This window comes from Caenorhabditis elegans, chromosome X (assembly GCF_000002985.6).
Source record: "Caenorhabditis elegans chromosome X".
NCBI classification, from domain to species: Eukaryota; Metazoa; Nematoda; class Chromadorea; order Rhabditida; family Rhabditidae; genus Caenorhabditis; species Caenorhabditis elegans.
This window is the reverse complement of record NC_003284.9, coordinates 13,996,315-14,018,517: the sequence shown is the minus strand read 5'-3', so window position 1 is coordinate 14,018,517 and position 22,203 is coordinate 13,996,315. Positions and strand designations below refer to the sequence as shown.

General features: G+C 36.3%; 4 protein-coding genes and 4 non-coding genes across 8 annotated transcripts; 4 read left to right on the top strand and 4 right to left on the bottom strand.

Moving 5' to 3' along the window:
• The first annotated feature begins 2,494 nt into the window (after positions 1–2,494).
• Positions 2,495–2,582, top strand: C04C11.8. The gene has a single exon (NR_072482.1). It is a non-coding gene; the product is annotated as an Unclassified non-coding RNA C04C11.8 (non-coding RNA).
• rte-1 lies at positions 2,503–2,574 on the bottom strand. The gene has a single exon. It is a non-coding gene; the product is annotated as a tRNA-Glu (tRNA).
• A 469-nt stretch (positions 2,583–3,051) lies between the features above and the next one.
• On the top strand, positions 3,052–3,156 carry C04C11.25 (Nematode Specific Peptide family, group A; the record flags this gene model as incomplete). The annotated part of the gene is made up of 1 exon (NM_001361823.3): positions 3,052–3,156. One exon carries the CDS (start codon positions 3,052–3,054, stop codon positions 3,154–3,156), a length of 105 nt encoding a protein of 34 aa, NP_001348784.1.
• Positions 3,157–6,000: 2,844 nt separating this feature from the next.
• tbc-19 (TBC1 domain family member 2B) lies at positions 6,001–15,498 on the top strand (the record flags this gene model as incomplete). The annotated part of the gene is made up of 30 exons (NM_077935.8): positions 6,001–6,076; positions 6,223–6,403; positions 7,243–7,393; positions 7,616–7,667; positions 7,716–7,780; positions 7,853–8,001; positions 8,046–8,159; positions 9,567–9,698; positions 9,743–9,890; positions 10,372–10,626; positions 10,674–10,835; positions 10,882–10,971; positions 11,055–11,390; positions 11,443–11,622; positions 11,666–11,785; positions 12,307–12,382; positions 12,427–12,518; positions 12,570–12,676; positions 12,769–13,084; positions 13,499–13,623; positions 13,669–13,824; positions 13,871–14,049; positions 14,098–14,152; positions 14,195–14,368; positions 14,414–14,532; positions 14,599–14,673; positions 14,725–14,770; positions 14,827–14,904; positions 15,176–15,254; positions 15,300–15,498. The coding sequence occupies 30 exons, from the start codon at positions 6,001–6,003 to the stop codon at positions 15,411–15,413; spliced, it is 4,002 nt and encodes a 1,333-aa protein (NP_510336.3). The 3' UTR covers positions 15,414–15,498.
• C31E10.10 lies at positions 8,179–8,255 on the top strand. Its single transcript, NR_072481.1, has one exon. It is a non-coding gene; the product is annotated as an Unclassified non-coding RNA C31E10.10 (non-coding RNA).
• Positions 8,194–8,265, bottom strand: C31E10.t1. Its single transcript has one exon. It is a non-coding gene; the product is annotated as a tRNA-Gly (tRNA).
• cytb-5.1 (Cytochrome b5) lies at positions 15,438–16,594 on the bottom strand. Its single transcript, NM_077934.9, has 4 exons — positions 16,480–16,594; positions 15,922–16,050; positions 15,791–15,867; positions 15,438–15,679 (listed from the first exon to the last, which is right to left on the bottom strand). The coding sequence occupies exons 1-4, from the start codon at positions 16,591–16,593 to the stop codon at positions 15,595–15,597; spliced, it is 405 nt and encodes a 134-aa protein (NP_510335.2). The 5' UTR covers position 16,594; the 3' UTR covers positions 15,438–15,594.
• Positions 16,595–19,166: 2,572 nt separating this feature from the next.
• Positions 19,167–22,180, bottom strand: C31E10.6 (CCDC93 N-terminal domain-containing protein). Its single transcript, NM_077933.6, has 8 exons — positions 22,139–22,180; positions 21,905–22,063; positions 21,739–21,854; positions 20,457–21,143; positions 20,190–20,409; positions 19,917–20,143; positions 19,587–19,782; positions 19,167–19,539 (listed from the first exon to the last, which is right to left on the bottom strand). Exons 1-8 carry the CDS (start codon positions 22,160–22,162, stop codon positions 19,393–19,395), a joined length of 1,776 nt encoding a protein of 591 aa, NP_510334.1. The 5' UTR covers positions 22,163–22,180; the 3' UTR covers positions 19,167–19,392.
• Between the last annotated feature and the right edge of the window lie 23 nt (positions 22,181–22,203).

Below are 22,203 nucleotides of genomic sequence, written 5' to 3'. Positions count from 1 at the left end.
CTGAATTCTTGATGAAGCAGGACTATTAAGCGCACCGAATAGTCCTCCCACGGTCTCTTAATGACATTGAGTGTGCGTCAAAGGAAATGAGAGTTTTTCAGAGTGAATGTGGTGAATACATGAAAGAAGTGAACCCTTCGGGATTTGAGCCGGGAAAAATGCCATCATGCAAGAATGAGAAACAGTGGGGGAAGTATTTGACGGACACATTTCAAAGTGAACACTCACTAGTCAGATACGTTTTTTTTGTTGAAGAAACATACTTCTGAAGTGCTGGTGTTTGTATAACGACACTGGATGGAATACTTAAATTTTCGGAAAAAAAAAACTTTTTTTCTTTGTTTGAATTATTAAATTTTGTAGAGACTGCTCTTTAAACCCAAAATGGCCCAAAACTACTAAATTTCGTAATCAGACGTTCTGATTTTTTTAAACAGAAGATTTCTGGCTGTTCAACTTTTTTAGAAAAAGCTACAATAACTTGACAAACTCCGATGCTTTTTCACTCGAAGGGTGCACAAAAATTGTACAATTTTGAGCATCCATGAGTACCCGGTCGATATGGTACGTGAATCATTAAAGGGTGGTAAAAAAGTTACGTCCGTTGCGACACTGAGTTGGCAAAGTTTGAGATTTTAGCAAAAAAATAGGTTTTTTTTTCAAAACTTTGAATCGCCATAATTTTTGTTTGGGAAAATTTCAGAACGTCTCATTATGAAAATCGGTAGTTTTGGACCAGTTTGGATCTACAAAATCAAGTCTGCGATTTTCTTACTGCAATTGCTTTTGAACGATGTCAGAGATAAGAATTTCAATTGAGGTGCGAGTTCTAATAAGGTATTTTCGAGTGACAATTTTACAAATTTACACACACGAAAAAACACTTTTGAAACTGAATACTGGTACGAAAAAGTAACATTCAAAAGAAAAACGGAGAACTAAGCAAGAAGCAAACGACCTTGTGTCTAACGCTACGCAAACAGATATAAAACATTCTCAAAAACCTCGGACGGAAGAGGTTTGCATTTTTGAAGGTATACGAGAAGTTGGTAGGTGGGAAACCAACAAGGTGGAAATGTTGAATGGTTTTGAAAATTTTGAAATTTCTAGATAGGTTTACCATAGTGACCTAAATAATAGGCATTTCAAAGACTAGATTATCAAATTTAAAGTTGAATTTTTTTTTTCTTTTTTTTTTTTATACCAAACCAAATTATTAATCAATAGTACATTTTTCCGTAGGATTCGTAAAAAATCAATTTAATTTTTTCTTGAGCGTACAAAAATTCGTTCAATTTTTGCGCGAAAAATGGAGAAAACACAAAGAATGCAACATGGAAATATCTTGGAATGTGGCTGCTTGCGCATCGAATGGCCCATAGAGAGGGGGCGTTGCAGAAGATGGAAAATACGGAAAAAAGAAGATGGAGAAAACGGAGTAAGCGAGGGACCATGAAAAATTGCTTGCTTGGGAGGTCTCTACGTTCCTCTTTCTCTCTCCCAACATCTCGGTCTTTTCTCCAAAAAAGATAGTTGAATAAAACGACGCAGAGAAGCGAAGACGGGACCCACGACGCCCCGGGGCAAGTAGAAGAAGACGCTAGCCAACCGCTGTGTGTGTTGTGTGCGAGAAGCGAAGTACCGAGTTTTGAAAAGAAGAGAGAAGATAGAAGAAAGATGGATAGCTCCGTGGACAGGCTGTCTCTGACGAAGAAAGACCCGACGGAAGCAGTTGTGGCAGATGGTGACGACCAAGTGAACAGCTGCTTTCATATATATTTTTTTGTGTATTCGATGCCGTTGAATGTTCCTTCGGAAAGTGGGCATCTGAGGCATCTGACGTCAATTGAGATTTGTAATTGAGATTGGCAAATCTATGGTAGCCAACAGAAACGGAACATTTAATAATCAAAACCTCATTTTAAGAAACTTTTAATTTGGAGCTTAACAGTGGATCAGCGTCAATAAGGGTTTTGATTCTAATAACTAGAAATTGTTCAAAACTCTGAAATATGATAACCAAGAATTGGAATCGAGAAGTAATGAAAATACCTCCACCACCTTTCACTATATTTTTATGCGGTACGAAATCAAGTCTAAAATAAAACAAAAACGTATTGTCGTCTAAGGTAATGGCAAATTTCTAAAAGGTTCAATACAATCAAAATAAAGACTGAAAAAACAACTACTCCCAACGAAACATTTTTGGGCTTGAGTAATCTGACCTTTGAAATGATTAATTTTCATCGTGAGCATATTATTAAATCGTGATAATCCCCGAGATTAAGTAGATATAATGTCAAGCTTTTCATTCCTTTCAGTAGAACATACTATAAAACACTTTTGTACCACTGAAACATGCAACAAACGAAGGTAACTAGGTAACTTGTAATCCTTTCCGTTTGATATGAAAATATAAGGTTTTAGCTAACAACTTTTTATTTCAGGTGTATAAAATCATTAGTATTTGGCAATGCTAAGCTACATTCCTTACAAAAAGTATTCCGTTGCGGGGAATCGAACCCCGGCCTTATGGGTGAGAGCCATAAATCCTAACCACTAGACCACAACGGAGATGAAAACTTTCATTGCAATGAGCGTAGAAAACGCTGTGCCATTGGCGTAAGACGGCGAGGTTAGGTTCAATATGAGAAACGCAGACCGCTATGCAGTAAAGAAAACAATTCGGCACTATTACGATTTATCAATTTTTTTTTCGTTGTGTTCTTAATTAAAATATGTATTTAACCAAAAAAAACAGATCAGTGTAATAGTTTCATTTAATTTCATCAGTTAAGATTTTAATTAAGAGAATGATATCATGAAAATGAACTGCTTGTAGTGTCGTTCCGCTACACATTTCTACTGATGAAAAACTGTAGTGATTTTAATGGTGATATAAGATATTTAATATGTGATGATTTGATCGGACTACGCTTGATCACGCCTATGATGACAATAGCTAGAAAATCATCAAAGTAGACGTCGAGGAAAGTATAAAAAGTATGAAGCCAGCTATGAAAAGTGTTAAATATTTTAAAATCTATCAAAATGCATGCCAGTTTCAACTATAGTTTATTAATTATTTCTACATTATTGATTGCTGTAAATGCGTTTATTATATCCTCTTATCCATCATATCAAACTTCGAATTGACATTATGACAACTATGGAAACTTGATGATTGGCACACGCGACAGTGGATTTTATCCTGGAACTTGTTATGGGCCAGATTGCCCTTGGGGAAGGTGAACAGTTTAATTAAGTAATGTTTTTTATTTGTGCACGATTTATAATAAAGATGAACTTGCATAACAGGAAGTTGAATCAGGATTCTACTTAAAATACAAATTCTAGAACGTGTCTGAAATGTATCGTGTTTTATGGTGTTTTTTTTAGTAAGCTGCCTGGCTGGAAGTAAAATTATTTCTCACATTCAGATGACAGATTTCAGCAAGCAAACGTCTAGGCCATTCGCATTGTTGGCCTTTGGGCGGGCATAGACAAAACTGTTCAAACAAAACCACAAACTTGCTTTACAAAAGGCAAAGTTCAAAGCTAAAATGAGTTTCCAGTTTGGCAATGCAATTTTGACCAAAAATATTGATTTTATCCCCAAATAAAATTTGTCGAATTTGTCGCACATCCTTTAAATTCATCTTTCACCCATCACGTAGAAAAAACGTATAAAAATTAGCCTCAAAAGTGAATGACTGACTACATACTGAATGACTACATAAAACAGAACCTTTAATCAACAATTATTCAAATAAGTCTTCGGTAAAACATCATGTATCACCTTCTAGAATTTCTATAAAATGTCATTGGCGCTACACCAAAAAAATGTTTTCGGTAGTTGGTACAGGGGTGGGCGGCGATTGCCGTTCGGAAACTTTTTGCCGACAAATTCAGCAAATCGGCAAATTGTCCGTCTGCGATTTCCTAATTTGCCGAAAAAAACCGTTTGCCGTAACCTCTGATTAAGTACATTACAAAAAACAAATTCTAATTATCGCAGATCTCTGTTTGCTAATAGTAAAAACAAGGGGTTTAAAAATAACTCAAGTCTACACTGATTCACTACTCCTTTTTATTGCCAGATTTGTTAATTTTGTTCCGTGTTTATAAAAAACATTTTAATAATTTGATTTGGCCCACATTATTACTCGCAGAGTAGGGTTCCCATGCGGCGTCACTCCCACGCCGCAAACGCCGCTTTCACGCCGCGATCGAATTCTGTATAGCGATGCGCGGAACCCAAAAAGTGTCGGACGCGGAGCCAAGTTTGCACCAAGTAGTGCGATTGGGTATGACACTATTTGATGCAAACTATTTGGGTATGACACTATTTGATGCAAACTTGGATCCGCGTCCGACACTTTTTGGGTTCCGCGCATCGCTTCAAAGATTTCGATAGCGGCGTGGGAGTGACGCCGCATGGGAGCCCTATCGCTGAGAGGCTGCTACATAGGATAATTGGAAAATCCTATTATTTTTAGGGATAAGCATTGCTCATTCAGCAATTCAGCAATTTGGAAACAAAACGTTATTATAGGTGAACATATTGGTCGAAAATGGCCTAAGCAAAACAGAAACACATTTTAGAAACTTTTTATCCAGGCTGCCGACAGTGATAAAAGGAAAATTATTTGGATTTAACGTTACACTAAAAAGTCATCCTGACCCGCAAGAGTCCGGTGGCATTTTTTTTGGCTCAAATCTACTAATCCCCCAAACAGTTTCCTGACCTCCATATTAAAATGCAAAACAACAAATCAGGAAAGGAGCAAACAGTGAGAGATTCCCCCTATTCTTTCCCTCGACTCAATAGATTTGTCCATCATTCTTTGTTCACACGCATATACAATTCATAAATTTAATATTTCTGTATCTGTTTCTGTTTAACTTTCCCCTTCATTTCGAATCAAGCCATGCCCTTTGCTGTTCCCTCATTATATTGTTTAAACAGCTCAATATTACCAGTTTTGAAATTGGTGAAAAAAAAATAGTTTCACTACCACTTCATTACATAACTCTCATCTTTGGTCCATTTGGAAGTCGCGGTGTGCTGCTGTTTGTTGGACGACTCCCGTATTATCGTATTTTATTATCCAACTTGTTTTTGAGATTTGAAATTGAATTGAAAAATGTTCGTCCAATTGAAAACCAACTAAAAATTGTTATCGAAGTGCGTTTGAAACCAACCCCGCTCCACTATTTCTGCATTTTTTCCCATTTGCGGTCATAAAACTGTTAGATGTTCCATTCTCAAATGTGTTTCTTTTATATATTCTTCTTTCTTGTCCGTCTTGCATAACAGATGGGCATATCTTTCAATTATTTATTTGCTTAAAAATTGCCAATTTATTATGTGAAATTTTCTTTAATGGTTGAACACACCAAAAATCAATATCTGATGTTTATAAATAAAACTATCAATAAAACTGACTCACAATTTCAAATGCAAAAATTTATTTTAAAAGTCTAGGGTGAAGTTTGGAAGCAATAGCAAATTGAATTTTGAATTTTTTTGTTGAAAATAATACCCTTATTGTCTAGCTGTTTGTTAGACAATAGGAAACCATTTTTCATTGAATTTTTTTGTGCTGCAACGACACTCCGTTTCTTTAAACAATCGTAGTCTGAGAAAACAGTGCGTTATCATTCACAAATTTACCACAACTTACCCAAAGTTAATTCCAAATAATTTTCCTTCACTATTAATTATACTAATTGGTTTAATGCAAAGTAACTATGGATATTTCTTTTAACCTATTTAGAACGTATTAAAGTAAATTTCATTTATAGATCCTTTTTTGATATGTAACAGACATTGATTGAGACCCGTGATAGACCTCTTTTCCTCGAATCTTTTGTCTTTTTTGATGTGAGCTAATTTTTAGAAAAATCTATAGATGATATAGTTTCAGAGACGATCGATTTTTTTTCAATTTTCATATTTTTTGTGGAATTTCATATGTAATCAATCAATAACACAAGATGACTTCCAAAACAACTGAAATTCAACATGCCTATTCAATTGCTGGATTTCTCCATATGAAATATCTTGGTGGTGGTAAGCTTTGCAATTTTTTTTTTCGACTTTCAATATATTTGATATTCTATTTTTATTTTCGAGGATAGGACAAAAAAAACTGAATCCATTGTTCGAGAAAAAAAACGCAATAAAGTATATTTACTAAAAGGATTTTTCATATTCAGCATTGGCTTTATGGCGACCACGCCGACGATTCTATTTTGCCATTGACGAGATTACCGAAGAGCTCGTCTATTACAAAACGGAAGGGGAGTTCACTTCGCATCGCGAGCCGGTGGGGTCGTTTCCGATTTCGAATTCGGTGATTACATTGGACGAGAATAATCATTTGATTTTCATTTTGCAGTGAGTGATAGATTTAGATTATGGGTACTTTAATTTTGAAAAATATCTTAAATGATCAAATATAATAATAAAACTCTTCAAAAAAAATTTTGAAAAGTTTTTAGTTACTGTCAAAAAGTGACAGTTACTCAGTTTTTTTCCACTCATAATTTTGGAAATCGACCAAAGAAAATTGTTTTTCTACATTTTTAATACTGTAATTTTGCTTTTATTATTTGTATTAAAACATTGTAGGGGTCGGAACATGCGACATTGCTTCGGATTTCGTCAAAAGCTTTTTCAAATTTTTAGCACTTTGCCAAAGTTTGGCTGGAATTTTTAGAAAATCTAAAAATTTTTAGAGTGTTTTATTATAATATTCGGTCATTTTGGATCATAATACATGCATGTAGATTCAAAGTTTAATTGTTATTAATTCTGAACAATAAGATTATGACCTTCTGGGAACTATTTCCAAACATCCCAAAAAAGTGTGTTTTTTTCTATTCTGTGCAGTTTTAGCGAACTGTTCATGTAAACTTCTTATGAACTTTCAGCCTGCGCAGTCGATCGTTCTCTGTGCCCTGAACCTGGTTCAGCATAATTTTTAAATGGAAACCTGCACGAATGTTTTCAAATTTTGTGAAAATCATATCCTTTTATATCCACTTTTTATTGCGCAATAATCGTTGCCATATGCCATATGACTGATGGCAAATAAAAACAATACGCACGAACCGAGAACTGAAACAAAGGGAACAAAGGAAATCCGTTAGTATCCGCCGCGTGGTAGTAGAAAGTATCCACACGCACGTACTGTGTCCTGTTCAAATACAAATACGCTTGCTCCATTATTTCAGCGTCTCTGGCAGAAGCATCGAATTCGAGGCAGACAACGAAGAGTCGTGTCGTGCCTGGTTGCACACGTTCTGTAATCGGTATTCAGAAGCTGAGAGGACCAAATATCAAATGATGACTCATAGGAAAATCAAAAAAGCCTCCAGCCTGCCGGTGAGTTGAAGTTTCTTATTTCAGGGTTTGAAATTAAGAATCCTGATATTTTTTGGCAAATCTTTGTAAATTTTACGTATCAAATATAAGTTTTTTACCGCGAAAAATGTTTAAGTAATCATCAAAAATGTAATCCAGCTTTATTGAAGTTGTGCTTCTACTTTATTTAAGTTTGACTTTAGTTGTACTCGTTTACTCGGTATGATTTTTGTAATTTTGCAGGACCAAGAGTCAACAACCGCCGCTACAGACCAGCATATACCATTCAGAAAACGTAAACCCTGAGAACCTTTTTAGGGTCTTTAGCAAAATGTTATTGCAGACTCGGTGCCTGCACAGAACTTGGTCACGACTAGAAATTTCATCATGCCTCCACCAGATATTGCGGTTTGTTTTTTTTTCTCAAGATTTTTTTTCAAGATTGAAACTACATATTTCCCAACAAAAACTACATTTCAGGAAGGCTATTTGCCAGACGAGGAGATGGATGACTGGGTGACTCAGTGGTTGACAAACGAGAAATTTCACAATTTTCCTTCATGTACCGATATGACAACTCCAACATCGACTAATCAGAGCAAAGTGGACACTTGTAGTGAAAGTGAAAGGTATGACGTAGGAAGTAAATTTTAAAGCAAGATTAAGTTTTCAGAGCCGAAAGCGAGGAATTGGATCTATTGAGGGAAATAACAAACAATCAAAAGAAGAAGATTGAGGATATGAAGCACGAAATGAATGCAATGACTTTGCACATTGACCAAATGAGGTATTCATAAAATAAAATAAAAATAAAAAAATTCTGCGTTCGGGGGGAATCGAACCCCCGTCGAATGCTTGGAAGGCATCCATGCTGACCATCACAGGTAAACCGCGACATGCGAATATTCGTCGGGTGACGGGCCGCTATTTCGCGAAAACGGTACATGGCTTCGGTGAAGGCGCGGGCCGCTATTCGATGAAAAACTGGCGAAAAACGGACCGGTGAATGATGAGGACGCTGCGAATGCCCAGCTAGCTGCCACCCCGTTATTCACCATATATTTGAAATTTGCGGTTCATTAATAACAATTGATAGTTCATACAAATTTTTATTTTATAAAAAAAAAAATTTGGAAAAAAAAAATCGAAAATTAATGCCAACTGATTCTTCCTTCACTTGAACTTTGAGACGACCAGCGAGGCTCCAACAGGAAGATGTATGAGTGGAGAATTCTCAAAAGCACTTTTAAGTTCAATTGTTGGGTGAACATCGAGGGAAGCGACACGAGAAACCTGAAAAAATTTTTGAAAAAATTTTTTCGCATGTTTGCGGTTTTTCGTCAATAATTGACCAGATATTCGCGTGTTAGCGGCTGTTCGTTCGTTATTCACCAGTTGCTCGCATGACGCGGTTTACCTGTGCATTACACCACGAACGCTCACGTTTGCCCAGTTGCTGAGGTTGGAGAGGAGAGAGAAATAACTAATGTTGCTGCTAGCACATCCGTGAGGTTGGCAAGAGTGCGAAGTCTTCTCGCCACCAAAAAGAAAGAAAACAGCGAGAATTTTGAATAGTTTTTATTAAATTGTTAATACACATTATGTACATAAGCTATATGCGTGAATTATTTGCCCCATGGGCATTCGGGTCCAACGCAAGGTCCAGGGTAGAAGCCATTGTATTGATTACCAACCATCAAGTTTCAATAATTATCGTAATGCCAATTAGGGCTCAGAATAGCAGATTGCGAAGAAATGAAAATAATAGCAAGAATCAGAAAAATGTAGAGTTGCATTTTTGTTGTATACTTTGCAAATAGGAAATCACCGGACTTCCATCTAGTGTAATCATCGTATACGACCATCTAGTGTAATCATCGTATATTAAACCTTTAGTATCACTTAAGAAAACGTCATTTACGCTGGAAAAGTTGTGGTCATAATTGGCTACAAACTGACTATTATCACGATGACTCAGAAGAAACTACCTTCTGACTATGAACATTAATGTTTTAAGTGTGATCTGAAATCAGAAATCTAGTTAAAAAAAAACAAGATTTCACATGACTGTTTGGTTTATGAAACAAAAAAAAAATATAAACTAGTTTTTTTGTTTTCAAGCAATGATCTATTTTTGGAACATTTAGAACATAGTTGTATGATTATTCAGTGTTCTGAAATGTACCTCTTCCAGAAAAAGAGCCGACTCTACAAATGGCACCGACCGGGATACCTTATCCGCACAAAACAAATTCCTAAACTCTGAGATTTTGAGGATGAGCGCCAAATGTGAAATTCTCACTATGCAAAGTAGCGGGAATAGAAAGTAACTTAACATCCGACTTTAAAATTATTCTACTAAACGTTGAGATCTCATAGAGAAAACAAGCGGTTGACAGAAGAACTTCAACTTTTGCGTTGTGATTATGTCTATGCGATTCAATCAACTATTCGAATACCACTACATGACAACACAGCAATGGATGTAATGTCGGTGAAGTTGTTAGGAGGAGAAACAGTTAGTTTATTTTTTTAAAGGATTCTACAATTGTGAACTAGAAATTTACATCAATAAGGTTTTTCAAACGCTAGAAAATGCAAATTTGGAGTATTTAAACAAACATTAGTGCTACGCGCGATATAGCCAAATTTAGGGCTCCCATGAACTCTGCCGGCATCAGCAATCGCCGCGCCGGCCTTACGGCGTCACTCAAGCTGCATGTATCCGAATGTACAGTGCGGCGCGGAAACCCGAACGTGTCGGCCGTTCCCAAACAACCACCTCTTCGCATTACGTTGCGCACACACCAAGCTACTCATTTAACGCCAAGCTGCGGAACCCCAAAAGTGTCGGCCGCTCCAAATAACTACCGTTCGCACTTTATTGCATACACACAGCGGCGCGCGGCGTCGGCGTGAGGCCCGCATTTTGCGCCTCGGTTAGCTGGCTGGGAGCCCTAGTGAAATTAATGAAATCTACAAAATCTCTATCTGTTCAGCACAAGTCTCGCCTCATTCAACTAATGGCAGAAGCTCGTCAACATGACCCTAGTCTACCAACCTTACAAAGTCTCCTACAAGGGATTTACGTAGACTCATTTGGTTTCCGTATCAGTTTCAAGGAAGAACCAAATGCTCTACATTATATGGCAACTAAACTCAACCATTTTTATGCAAATCGTTCGAAATCTGCTAGTGAGCACAAGTACAATTGGAAGAGGTTTTTGGAAGAAAATGACTTTATTGATCTAACGGTGTGGATTAGAGAAGTTTTGATTCTCAAATCAACATCAATTTTCAGCCAGAAACTAAAATAATGTGCCGAAAAGGTATTCCAAATTCTCTGAGAGCTACAGTGTGGAAGATTCTAATCAATCAGCAAGTTGAAGATTTGAAAAATGTTTATGGAAAGTACTACTACAGAAATCTGTGTAACATTCAAGGTGGTGAAGATGAGAAAACAGTAAGATATCAGAAGTGATTACGTTTTTATATACAGACAATTGCAGTACTCGGACGTGCATCAAAAGCAAATAAATTTGGATTTATTAAGAACAATGCCGAATAACGTGCATTTCATGAGTGCAAACAGTAAAGGGGTGAGAATACATTTTTTGGAGCTACAGATACTCCTTTTTTCAATGTTAATTTTGTCTATGTAAAAATAGCTATGTCCATATAGGTAACCCAACTCTTACAAGTCCTTCACGCATTTTGCCTCCACAACTCCCAAATCGGATATTGCCAAGGAATGAACTTTCTTGCGGCTACTGCTCTTCTGTTCGTTGGCCCTGAAGATGCGTTTTGGTTTCTAATTGCGGTCACCGAGCGATACTTTGACAAAACCTATTTCGATAGCAACCTTACCGGTGCACAGGCTGATCAAGAAGTTTTGAAAGGTCTACTTGAAGTTCAACATCCTAAAATTATGAAACATCTCAAGAGTTTGGATATTGACGTCGCAAGTTTTACATTGAACTGGTTCATTTCATTGTTTTTTGATGCTGTTCCATTTAACGTTAGTCATTCTCAAAGAAGTTGTGAATAGTTCCATAATAAATATATTTCAGACTTTGCTCAGAATTTGGGACTGCTTTTTATTAGAAGGCCCAAAAGTGCTCTTTCGTTTTGCAATTGTGCTTATTGGAAAGCATGAAGAAGAGATCATCAGTAGAGGTGACGCTATTGGGATTATGAGAGTATCCAAAGCAGCAACAAAGTTGGCATTTGACGAAGAGGCAATAGTTAATGTAAATTATATACATTTGAACTACTTCTAACTAGAAATTTTAGATGGCATTCCGGATACCCAATTTGCCAACAAGAATTGAATTGAAAAATATGCAACTTCAATACGTAAATTTGCTGGCAGAACGATTAGAGAAGAAAATGAGGCGAGCTAATGAATTTGTGGTTTGTTATTCAGTTTTGATTAGGGCTGGCATATCGGTTTTTGGAACTTTGAAAATTTTTCTATGGGTAGGTTTTCACGGCGGCCGATTCGAATTTGGCAACTCACTATTTTTTTAAAAAGGATTAAATGACAATCCGTTCTTCAAGCGCTATGCACTGCGGATCTGGGAGTCAGCTACACTGCCTGGTGGTGATCCCACTGGGCTATAATTTAAGCCTCGTCCTAGCCGGGGACTGTGGCCGATAAAATAGTCGTGGATTGCTCCACCTCTCAATAGAGGCTGGGTGAACCTAGGGGGTGAGGCCGGACTTGAACTCGTGACCTCCAGATTGCTAGCGGCCACCCCTACCGAATGAGCTACTCGCCCCTCAAATAACTTTATAATGAGTAACTAAACTCAAAAACTGTCGGCCGTAGTGAATTGGGAAATTTTCGAAATTATCAAAACCGGACGACCGGACGCCCGATATGCCAGCCCAAGTTCTTATTAACCATCCCCTCGCAATTATACAATTTGCAGAAAAGCATTGCTAATAATTTGACTAATGAAAAGCTAATCTCAAATATATTCATCGACACATTCACTCCAAACACTGGTAAGATATCACAGCTGAAGCAAAATTCAAAGACTAATGTTTAGGATTCATAGTTTCCGGTCATCATTTAATGGGGAAAATTGCTGGAATTAAAGTAGTCAAGGACAAAGCATGTATGAAGAATATTGATGTTGAAGTAAGTCATTCTATGAGAGTTTCTCTATATTATATATGATGATGTGTTTAGTTCGACTGTCGTGTAATGTCAATTTGCATGGTACGGAAAGATATGGCCTATGTGAGCTTGATATCAGGGTATTTAATTGCAGCACACGTAAACAGTGAAAATGAGTGGTATGTTAACTTAATTTATTGCAAATACTAGTGTATAATTACTATTTAATAAAAATTGTGATTAACCATTATTTTCGATCAAAAAATTGTAGGAGCATTTTATGGGAGCTCAAACTTCCCGACGTGGCAACTTTTCTTATTCACCAAGAGAACACTCTGTTTGCTGGGCTCGCCAATGGTATTCTCACAGTCTTTGAAAACGCTGGAGAGCGTTGGCCAACCAGTGTCCAAATGTGGCACATGCCACTCAGTTCCTCTCCGTTGACAAACGCTGTTATTCATGACGATACATTGGTTGTAGCAACTGCTTGCAAGTTAATAACCCTCGATGCTCAATCTTTGACGACGCTATCGACCACCCATGTGGCATCGTCTAATGTTGGATCGGGTGTGATTTATTTTGATAAAGTGAGTTCACGTGAAAATATAAATGAGATGAACTCATTGAACTTAAAAAAACACAAAAACTGAAAACCTAATCAAATCAAAAAAGTTTTTATACTCATAATTTCTGTTGCCAGTGTAGTTAAAGGTGGGGTACCGAAATCTGAGAAATATTTTTAATTGACTCCAAATTTTCCCCTGATTCCGAATTTCCTTGATTTTATATTTGAGCTTAAAATCGCGATTTTCATTTGTGCACCCACGAGCTTTTTCAAATGCGTGCCGAAATAAATTATCGTTGGAGCGCGCTTGCTTAATTATTCGGAATCATGGGAAAACTTGGAGTCATTTTAAAATATTTCCCAGATTTCGGTACCCCACTTTTCAAAATATATTCAATAATCGGACCAATGAAAAAAAAATCTATCGCCTTCTCAGATCACCTGTATGACCGAATCACCGTTTGGTATTTTTCTAACTACCAACCACTCAACATTAATTCAACTATGGCATGACACCGCCTGCAATTTGTTGTATGATATTTCTTTCGACCACAAAACACGGTTATTTCAGTTGTCAATAACAATGAATATTGGAAAGTTTTTCAGAAAACCATCACTATCAGACACAGAAAATAGTAACTATGTAGAATCAATGCTGTTTAATGATGAAACGTTATGGTTGGGCACTTCTGATGGATACGTTTTTATTTATAACGTTGAAAATGAAACAGGAAAGGAGGAAGTAAAATATAAGCTGAAAAGGTTTTGATTTTAATTTCAAATTTAAATTTACAGTGTTTTCTTTCAGATTTCCTGGTGAAAAACGGCCGAGTCGGCGTGGATCGTCTGCAAGATCTCAAAGACTCGGTTCTCTTATTGAGAATAATGATGAAAGTGATGATAATGAAACTGTACCAATCTTTTGTGCTGAAAAGCGCGCAAGTCGGGTTAGCATTTCCATAGACAGAGAAACACACCAATATAGCAGTGAGAAATTCTATTGCAAAACATAATTCTGAAACATTATAGTTCCAGTTGCTTCATTCCAACAAAATCCAGAAGATGTAGATTTTCCGGGCAGCACATACAGGTAAAACCATACAAAAAATTAGAAAACACAACTATTTTTCAGCAGATTAAACAGCTCTTCATCGAAAACTTTGAGATCTCCCATGAAAAAGGGATTTAGTGCGGATTCGGCGGTTTCTGTTTTCAGCTCCGAGCCCAATGAGTTAATTGAAAAATGCGATGAAAACTTTCTGTCAGTGAAGAAAGAAAAAGATTCTCCGAGATTCAGGGACAATAGGTTTTTATTCAAAAACTTCTGACCAAATTCATTTTGTAATTGCAGATTCTTCAGTTCAACGAATTCCAGTTGTACTTCAATGGAATATGACGACACTTTTGAGCTATACTCGGATGAAGAACGATCAAGAAGAAGAGTTGCAATAACGTCTCATAAACGATTTGGTTAGTTTGGAATTTAAATATTGAATTCGTATTGACAAGAAATTAAAGCATCCGGCATAGTTTCAGCCACTCCATCAAAACAACTTAATCTTCAGCGGAAAGATTTAACATTTGATGATCCGTACATTGTCCCAGTCCCAGGTACATCTCAATATTTTACCGCACAGTTTAATGATCGCTTTTTGTTTTCAGAAAGTGCTGATAAAGAAACATCGAACGATGTAGAGGACAGTGCAGTGTATGGCCTCATTATAATGTACTATCAATAAGAGAGTAACATGGTTTTTTTTGCAGGGTCTCCAGCGTCAGGTTGTCCTTGTTCATGAAATTGAAAATATCGGAGACTTCCGTCAGAAAGATAATTTCTAGCGGGTGAGCAAAGTTTCAAGAGTTCACACAGTTGGAATGACGCAATTTGTGAACAAAGTTTTTTTTTCAACAATTGTTAAAGCGATTTTTTTACAAAATTGAATTGAGAAATTGAAGCTAAATATTGGGTAATGTTTTTACTAACTTAGTTAATTAGTTAACTAAGTAAGTGTTATAGAAAAATATAAACGACTTCAAGATTTTTTTTCGTTCACGCAACATTCACTCACTTCATGACAAGGAACTTATGGCATATCCAAGAAATTTTTTTCAGCGAGCACCACATTCTTACCTGCTCTGGAGAGTTTGGCGCCGACGAAGCAGTGTTGCTTTGGAGGAAAGATATTTCCACAGTAACTAATTCCAAGTTAGCTAACATAAAAGCTGTTTAATTTCAGAATCTTTGGATCAATGATCCAGTAACCCACGAAGTTCCAAACATACCTCCATCGTCAAAAACGTCCTCTTCAACACCAGCTTCCATTCAATCATTATCATTTCGATCGAAATGAAAACAAAATATTAAAGTCCCTTTTCAGTGTACATATGTTAATCACAGTGATGTATTTATTTTCGATAATAAAATCACAAAATGACATTTATTGGATAACAATGAAAAAAAAATCAGTTTTTTTTAAGTAAGATAATGCCCCAGTTTTCAAAATCATGGCGAAAATAGTGGATCAACAGTGATTACGCAGCGATAAGATAATAAACAAGAGCAACAATGACAGCAAGAAGGGCGAAGTAAACAATGTTGTCGGTTTGCATTGACTCTCTGAAAAAATATTATTATTCTGAGCTGAGATGCAGCGTTTAGTCAAAAGTTAACTTTTAAAATCATTTTTAAAAAAGTTCAAATTCAAAATAAAAGTATAACCCTACTTACCCTCCTCTCTGCTTGTTATCCTGTTCGGTGGTAGACTTCCATTGCTTCTTGTCATACGAGTAGGTTTTTCTCTCAGACTGGAACACAAAACAAATGAATGAAAATTATAAGCAAAAAAGGCAAAAACTTACTGCAACGACTTCTCCGATCAAATACTCGTCCTTCATATGCCTAGCGTCAGTGGAGTGCCCAACATCCTCGAATGCCTCAGTTCCATCACTTCCAGCCTGCTCAAGAAGGACCTCGCAACCTCCCGGATGCTGAAAAAAAAACATTATTAATTTTTAGTTTTGATGCGCCACGTGGTGCCAGCCTGTCCCATTACGGTTTGATCTACAAAAAATTCGGGAATTTTTGCCCCTATTTGTTTTCAAGTATTTCGATATCTTAATCGTCATGGTTTTGATTGTATCAAACAGTAAATTTTGTTTTAACGATAAAATAAGAATACATATTTGAAAGAGACGGTAACGGCTATTTTTGATAAAGTTGATGCTAAAAATTTTTGAGCAAGAAATCCTATCAATTGCAGAGAAAAAATTTAATTCCTTTTCATTTTTCATAGATGTCAATTTCTTTCTATTGATCAACAATGAATCTGCGTTTGTGTTATTCGTACCGTAAAGTGTGGTTTATGTCTGCCTACGTGCTTCGAGTACGGATTTCTAAATATCAGAACATAATCTTACCTCGTCCAAGAACTTGGTCACATCAAACACCTTGTTTCCAATTACAAGCCATGCTGATTTGTTTGTGTTGTGCTCGGCAATTTCCTTAAGGGTGATTTGCTTAAGATCGGCCATTCTGAAAATCATTTCGTGTTATTAAAAAATATATAGATATGAGAAGTATGGCAATAAAAAACATATTAAATTATGTTATTAAAATACAGGCCTGCAATACAAGACAGAAAAGACAGCAGCAATTGTGTCAAGGATGAAGAGAGAAAAATAGCTGACCAAGTTGAAAGGAGAAATAGAGAAACATGGGAAAGAGAGCAGAGAGACAATTTGAACAAACAAATAATAACGGCGGAGAAGAAATGGACGAGAGAATTGGGCAAAAGGAGTAGTGTGCCTGGGAGGGTGGCCTCGCGATGATCAATAGGCAATGAGACTATACTCTAACCTGATGTCATGACAACAGAACATGAGCATAAAGCACATTTTGGGAACACTTTGGAAATGTTAGTTTTGTGATTTCGAAACATGTGTATAATAACCAAAACGTTTAAAAGTAGAGATTCTATGAAAAATGATGAACTTACTTACTTACTTACTTAGTTAGTTAGTTACTTAGTCAATCCGTTCTTCAGGAATTCGGGGGATTCCTGCGGATCACAGACAATTATTCAAGAATTCATATTTTTTGAAAGTTGAATTTAAAAAAAACACCTGCAGTTTTGTTCGGTTTGTAGTGGTTTCAGACTGTTGACTAGTCGATTCAAATTGTCATACTTCATTATTGTCAAAAAAACGTTGTGTCAGAGTGTCCCATTCCGGTTTGATCTACGCAGATCTACAAGAATTGCGGGAATTTAGAAACAGACTTCTCAAGTGATTTCACAAAGTTGCTGACGTCGCATTTTATTGGGAAACAATTTCCCGCTTTTTTGTAGATCAAACCGCGATGGGAAAGCATGACACCACGTGAAAAAGAGTCCTTATTTTAATTCTAAAAACGTAAAGCTAACATCTCAATATTTTGAAAGACGTTGCTTCAAATAGAAAGAAACAAATTAGTCGAAAAAAACGTACATTTATATTTCTACTAAAAACTGTATAATAAACGAATCATCTCAAAACAACTGTTTATATCAGAATCTTAAAAATAAATTTAAAAAAAAAGCTTCAATTTTCAAATTTAGTGGAAGTGTTTAAAAAGGCAAATAGAAAAAATAAATCCAACTCTATAAGTAACGGTAGTTTTAATGTTTTAGTTTTTACTTAATTTAAAGCTGAAAAATAAAACTATCTACTTGTTGATTTCACAAATAGTTGCGTCTATTCATTCCAACTTTGGAGAGAAACAGAAATTGGGATGACCTGGATAGAACAAGAAAAGGGGAAGGTGCATGAGATGAAGGGCGAGATGTGACCGCCAAGGGATTAATGTACGCAGGCTACGCAGGCAACGTGGATCCGTTCCTATCGATCGATATGCAACGAAATGAAAATAAGTCTAGGGCTGCGTAGCCTTTTATACCAGTTGCTATACGCTCTCGCACCAGACCAAAGTAGGTTCGCCAGTATGGTCAAATGGGGCTAGAGAATGCTAGAGAAGAGAATCTATGGTTTGTAGTCTTCGGAACACACGTAGTCAAAGTAAATTTTCAAGAGAGAAAAAGAGTAGGAGAGTGATCAAAGGTGGTTGTGTATTTGATAAGGAAAGATTGTACAGATTGAATTTAACGTTGAGGAGAAAATAGACAAAGTAGTTTGTTGGTCATATTGACTACATGTTAAATTCATTTTCAATTTTGGAGGAAATGTGAGTAATACGACGAAACATTATTTTGCAAAATGGAACGTATCGTCGAAAATTTTTGAGTTGAAAATCTAAAGAAACATTTTATTTGAAACTATTCAAAGTTGGCTATTGCTCTTAAAGAACAATTTTTCCACAGTGTAACGTCTTTAAAAAACATACCTTATAGGCGGAGTACCGATATCTGGGAAATATTTTTGAATGGCTCCAAATGTTCCCCTGATTTCGTATTTGGGCTTAAAATCGCAATTTTCATTTGCGTCCCCATGAGCTTTTTCAAATTTGCGCCAAAATAAATTATCCTTGGAGCGCTTTTGCCTCATTTAATTTTCTCCTTATATTTTTACTTTCTTTTTCAGTTTTTCAGCTATTTTCGTTCATTTTTTGATAATAAAGTGTTCAATTCGCAGGAAAGAATATATTTTTCAAAACAAATGAACGAAAATAGCTGAAAACTAATTAAAAATATGCATAAAATTAAATGAGGCAAACGCGCTCCAAGGATAATTTATTTCGGCGCGGATTTGAAAAAGCTGATGGGGACGAAAAAGAAGTCGCGATTTCAAGCTCAAATATAAAATCAGCGAAATTTTTTTGAATTTTTTCATTTAGATATTCGGAATTAGGGAAAATTTGGAGTAATTTAAAAAAATTTCCCAAATTTCGGTACTCCACCTTTAATAATGTAACAACATGCGTTAAAACTATTGTTATCTCAAATATTCATTCCACTTTTTTGTATTTCCAAAAAGTTCCGAGCAAAAGAGCTTTTTCGTAATCTTATTTTCTCTATGGAATCTGAAATTAGTTTGTCTTTTTTGTAATTATTCATATATACTCACAGAAATGTGCTCACAGAATTTCAAAAAAAAAACCAACTAGATTCATTCAATAAATCAATATTTTATTAATAAAATCCGGGTATTACGTGGCGAGTGGGCGGGGGTGCGACAATCGAAAAATTTCAGTGACAATGGTGGAAGGGAAATCATGAGATATGAGAAATCATTGTTGTGATGGGGAAATCGTATACATAGTATGAACACAAGTTGCAAAATGGCAAATAAAGCAGCGAAAAGAAAGAATTATGGAATGTTTTTTTTTGATTTGTGTGTCTACTTCTTGAACGCTGCATAGTCCAATTCCCAACTTTTTGGGAGTTCCGAGGAGTTGTTACCAGCACCCGCTTTTTTGAAAAGATCTTGTTCCCAGGTGCTCATATATTTTCTCTTCTGGAACAGCAAGTCGCTCAGGGCATGATACTGAAATTTCCGACTTTCATTTGTAAGGTTTCAAAATGTATTCTTACTTTGGCATTTTCACGAGAAGCGCACTTCACCAGATGGCACATTTTCTTCGTGTCAAAGCTTAGACGGAGATTTCTCTCACACAAGTTTCTGCGTTGATCTTTCAGGAACTTTGCCTTTCCCAGCCAATCCGACAAGAACATGCAAGCATCGCTTGTGTAGCCAATGTATGCAACACGGTAGTCGTACTCGGTCCTTCTGAAAAAAAAATTTGGTAAGTGGGGCAGCCTCTCCTATGGTGCCAAAATGACCAAACATCTAAATAAAACTTTTTTTCAAAAAATGTTTGCAAACTTATAATATCAGAAGTATGTATCAATTTAAACACTTACTCCTTTGGTTGAGGCATTGAATTCACATGACCGATCATCTTGTTGACTGTTGACAAAATTTCATTTATGTCGCTCGCAATTGTGTGATCGATTTCGTTGAGCATGCTGAATGGATCATCGTCAATGTTGTCGGCCATCGAACCTTGCTCTCTTTTCTGGCGAACTTCAATATACTCCTCAAAGGCTTTTCTGACAGCTTGCTCAATGCTCTGGGCGATTTGAGCTTTCTGAAACAATTTATTGGGAAATACTATACAAAGATCCGTCAATAACCTTCTGCAGAATCAACCTTTCCTTCCGGTGATTTTCCAATTTTTCTCTACGAAATGGACAATACTTCTTAAATGCACCATTTTGATCTTTATTTGCAGCAAGCGTCTTCTCAACTTCCACAGCTAATTCAAGCTCTTGAGAAAAATCTGTGTGAAACATTGATGCCCGACTAATCGTTGTGGCGACGACGTCGGTGATTCTCTCGACCTCGAAAGAAGTCCTGAAACATTAGTCATTTAAGTGAAACAGTGCAATTAATAAACTCACAAAAAAGAAGTGTACTTAGTTGCGGCACTTAACTGTGCTTCCAATTCCGAAAACCGGGCATACATGGCATAGTAGAGAGCCGCCTCCTCTTTGAATCGTTGCTCCAGTTCAATAATGTTTTCAGCCAGATGTAAGTTGTCGATTGCTGAGAAAAGTTTGTCCGCAAACTGTTTGGTGGTATCCGAAGATGCAGAATAAATTTTGTTACTCAACTTTTTGAGATCTTGGCGCTGCTTCTCATATTGTGCCTCGGAAATCTCGCTTAATCCAGTTTTGTGCCTTCCTTCTTCGTCAGAAGGAACAAATGATGGATACTTCTTGACGCCAGTTTGTCCATACTGAAGATACTCAGCAATAATAATTCTGCTATCAGCTTTCATATCACGAAGAATTGCATTGTCGAACAGTTTAATTCGTGCTGATTCGGTGTATTGATTAGCATTTGGACGACGCAATGAAGATATGAAGTCCAGTGCTGCGGCGGCTTCATCTTCATATTTCATATTGAAGCAGGCCATGAAACACTTGAAACGATCCATATCCATGGTTTGGCGACTGATTCGTTGTAACACCCAAGTGATGATATCCACCAGAACCGATGAGTCCACATTCAGGAATTCTTGTTCAGTTGCATCAAACGGGCAGTTGATTTTTTGAAGAGCATATATAATTTGAGCGATTTCGCTTCTGTAACAAAATTTTTTATGTTTAGGTCCAAGAAAACATTAGAAATAATCAACATAAAACTAAAAAGAACATTTAAGTATGGAAATTCAAAATCTATATTATTATTTTTTTAAGTGGAGTAGCACCATTATTGGGAATTTGTCTAATACACTTATAAAAGTTCCAATCGACTAAATATAATAATAAAACACTCCAAAAACTTTTAGATTTTTCATAGTTTCCGGTCATAGTTTTGGAAAATTGCCTAAATTTTGAAAAATATGAGCTTTTGGGGAAATCCAAAGCAATGTCGCATGTTTCGACAACCACAATGTTTCAAAAAAAAATATATAAAATGAAATTACAGTAGAAAAAATGTAGAAAAACATTTTTTGCCGACTTCCAAAATTATGAATGCCAAAACTGCGTAACACTTTTTGACAGTAAATAAAGAAAATTCAAAAAATTTTGAAAAGTTTTATTATGATATTTGGTCATTTTGGCATCATTGAAGTAGTTTTCAACAATATCCCCACTGGCGCTACTCCACCTTTAACTATGTTACAATTTATCACAATTAGAGAATTCAAAAAAATTAATTTTAACCAATACTCACCTCTTTTCACTAGCAGTCTTCTTCTTATCATCAGGCAAGCTTTCTCGAAATTTCCAAGGATGTCCATTTGGCTCCGGCACCAAAATGCTGACTGCCCAAGCTATTCCACCAACAATCTGTAATAAAACATTCATATCTAATTATCAATCATGAATAATTTTCATACCATGTCATATCCAGACAATGAGAAATACCGCACACGATGATAGCCCACCATTGAAAGTTGATGCAGAATAACCTCGTGGAAAGTGCTCAATGGCTTTCCAGTTATTGTAGAATTTACGGTCCGCTGAGCCACCTGGACCAATTGAGCTTGGCGACCCTTCTGAAATTGAGACTTTAATCACGGGATATCAGTATAACAATTTAATTTTTTCAAAAATAATTTCATTGCACTCACCTTGTTGTTTTTGTTTCGGTTCATCCTAGTTGAAAGTAATCTGAAATATGTTGAAATTTTTTATA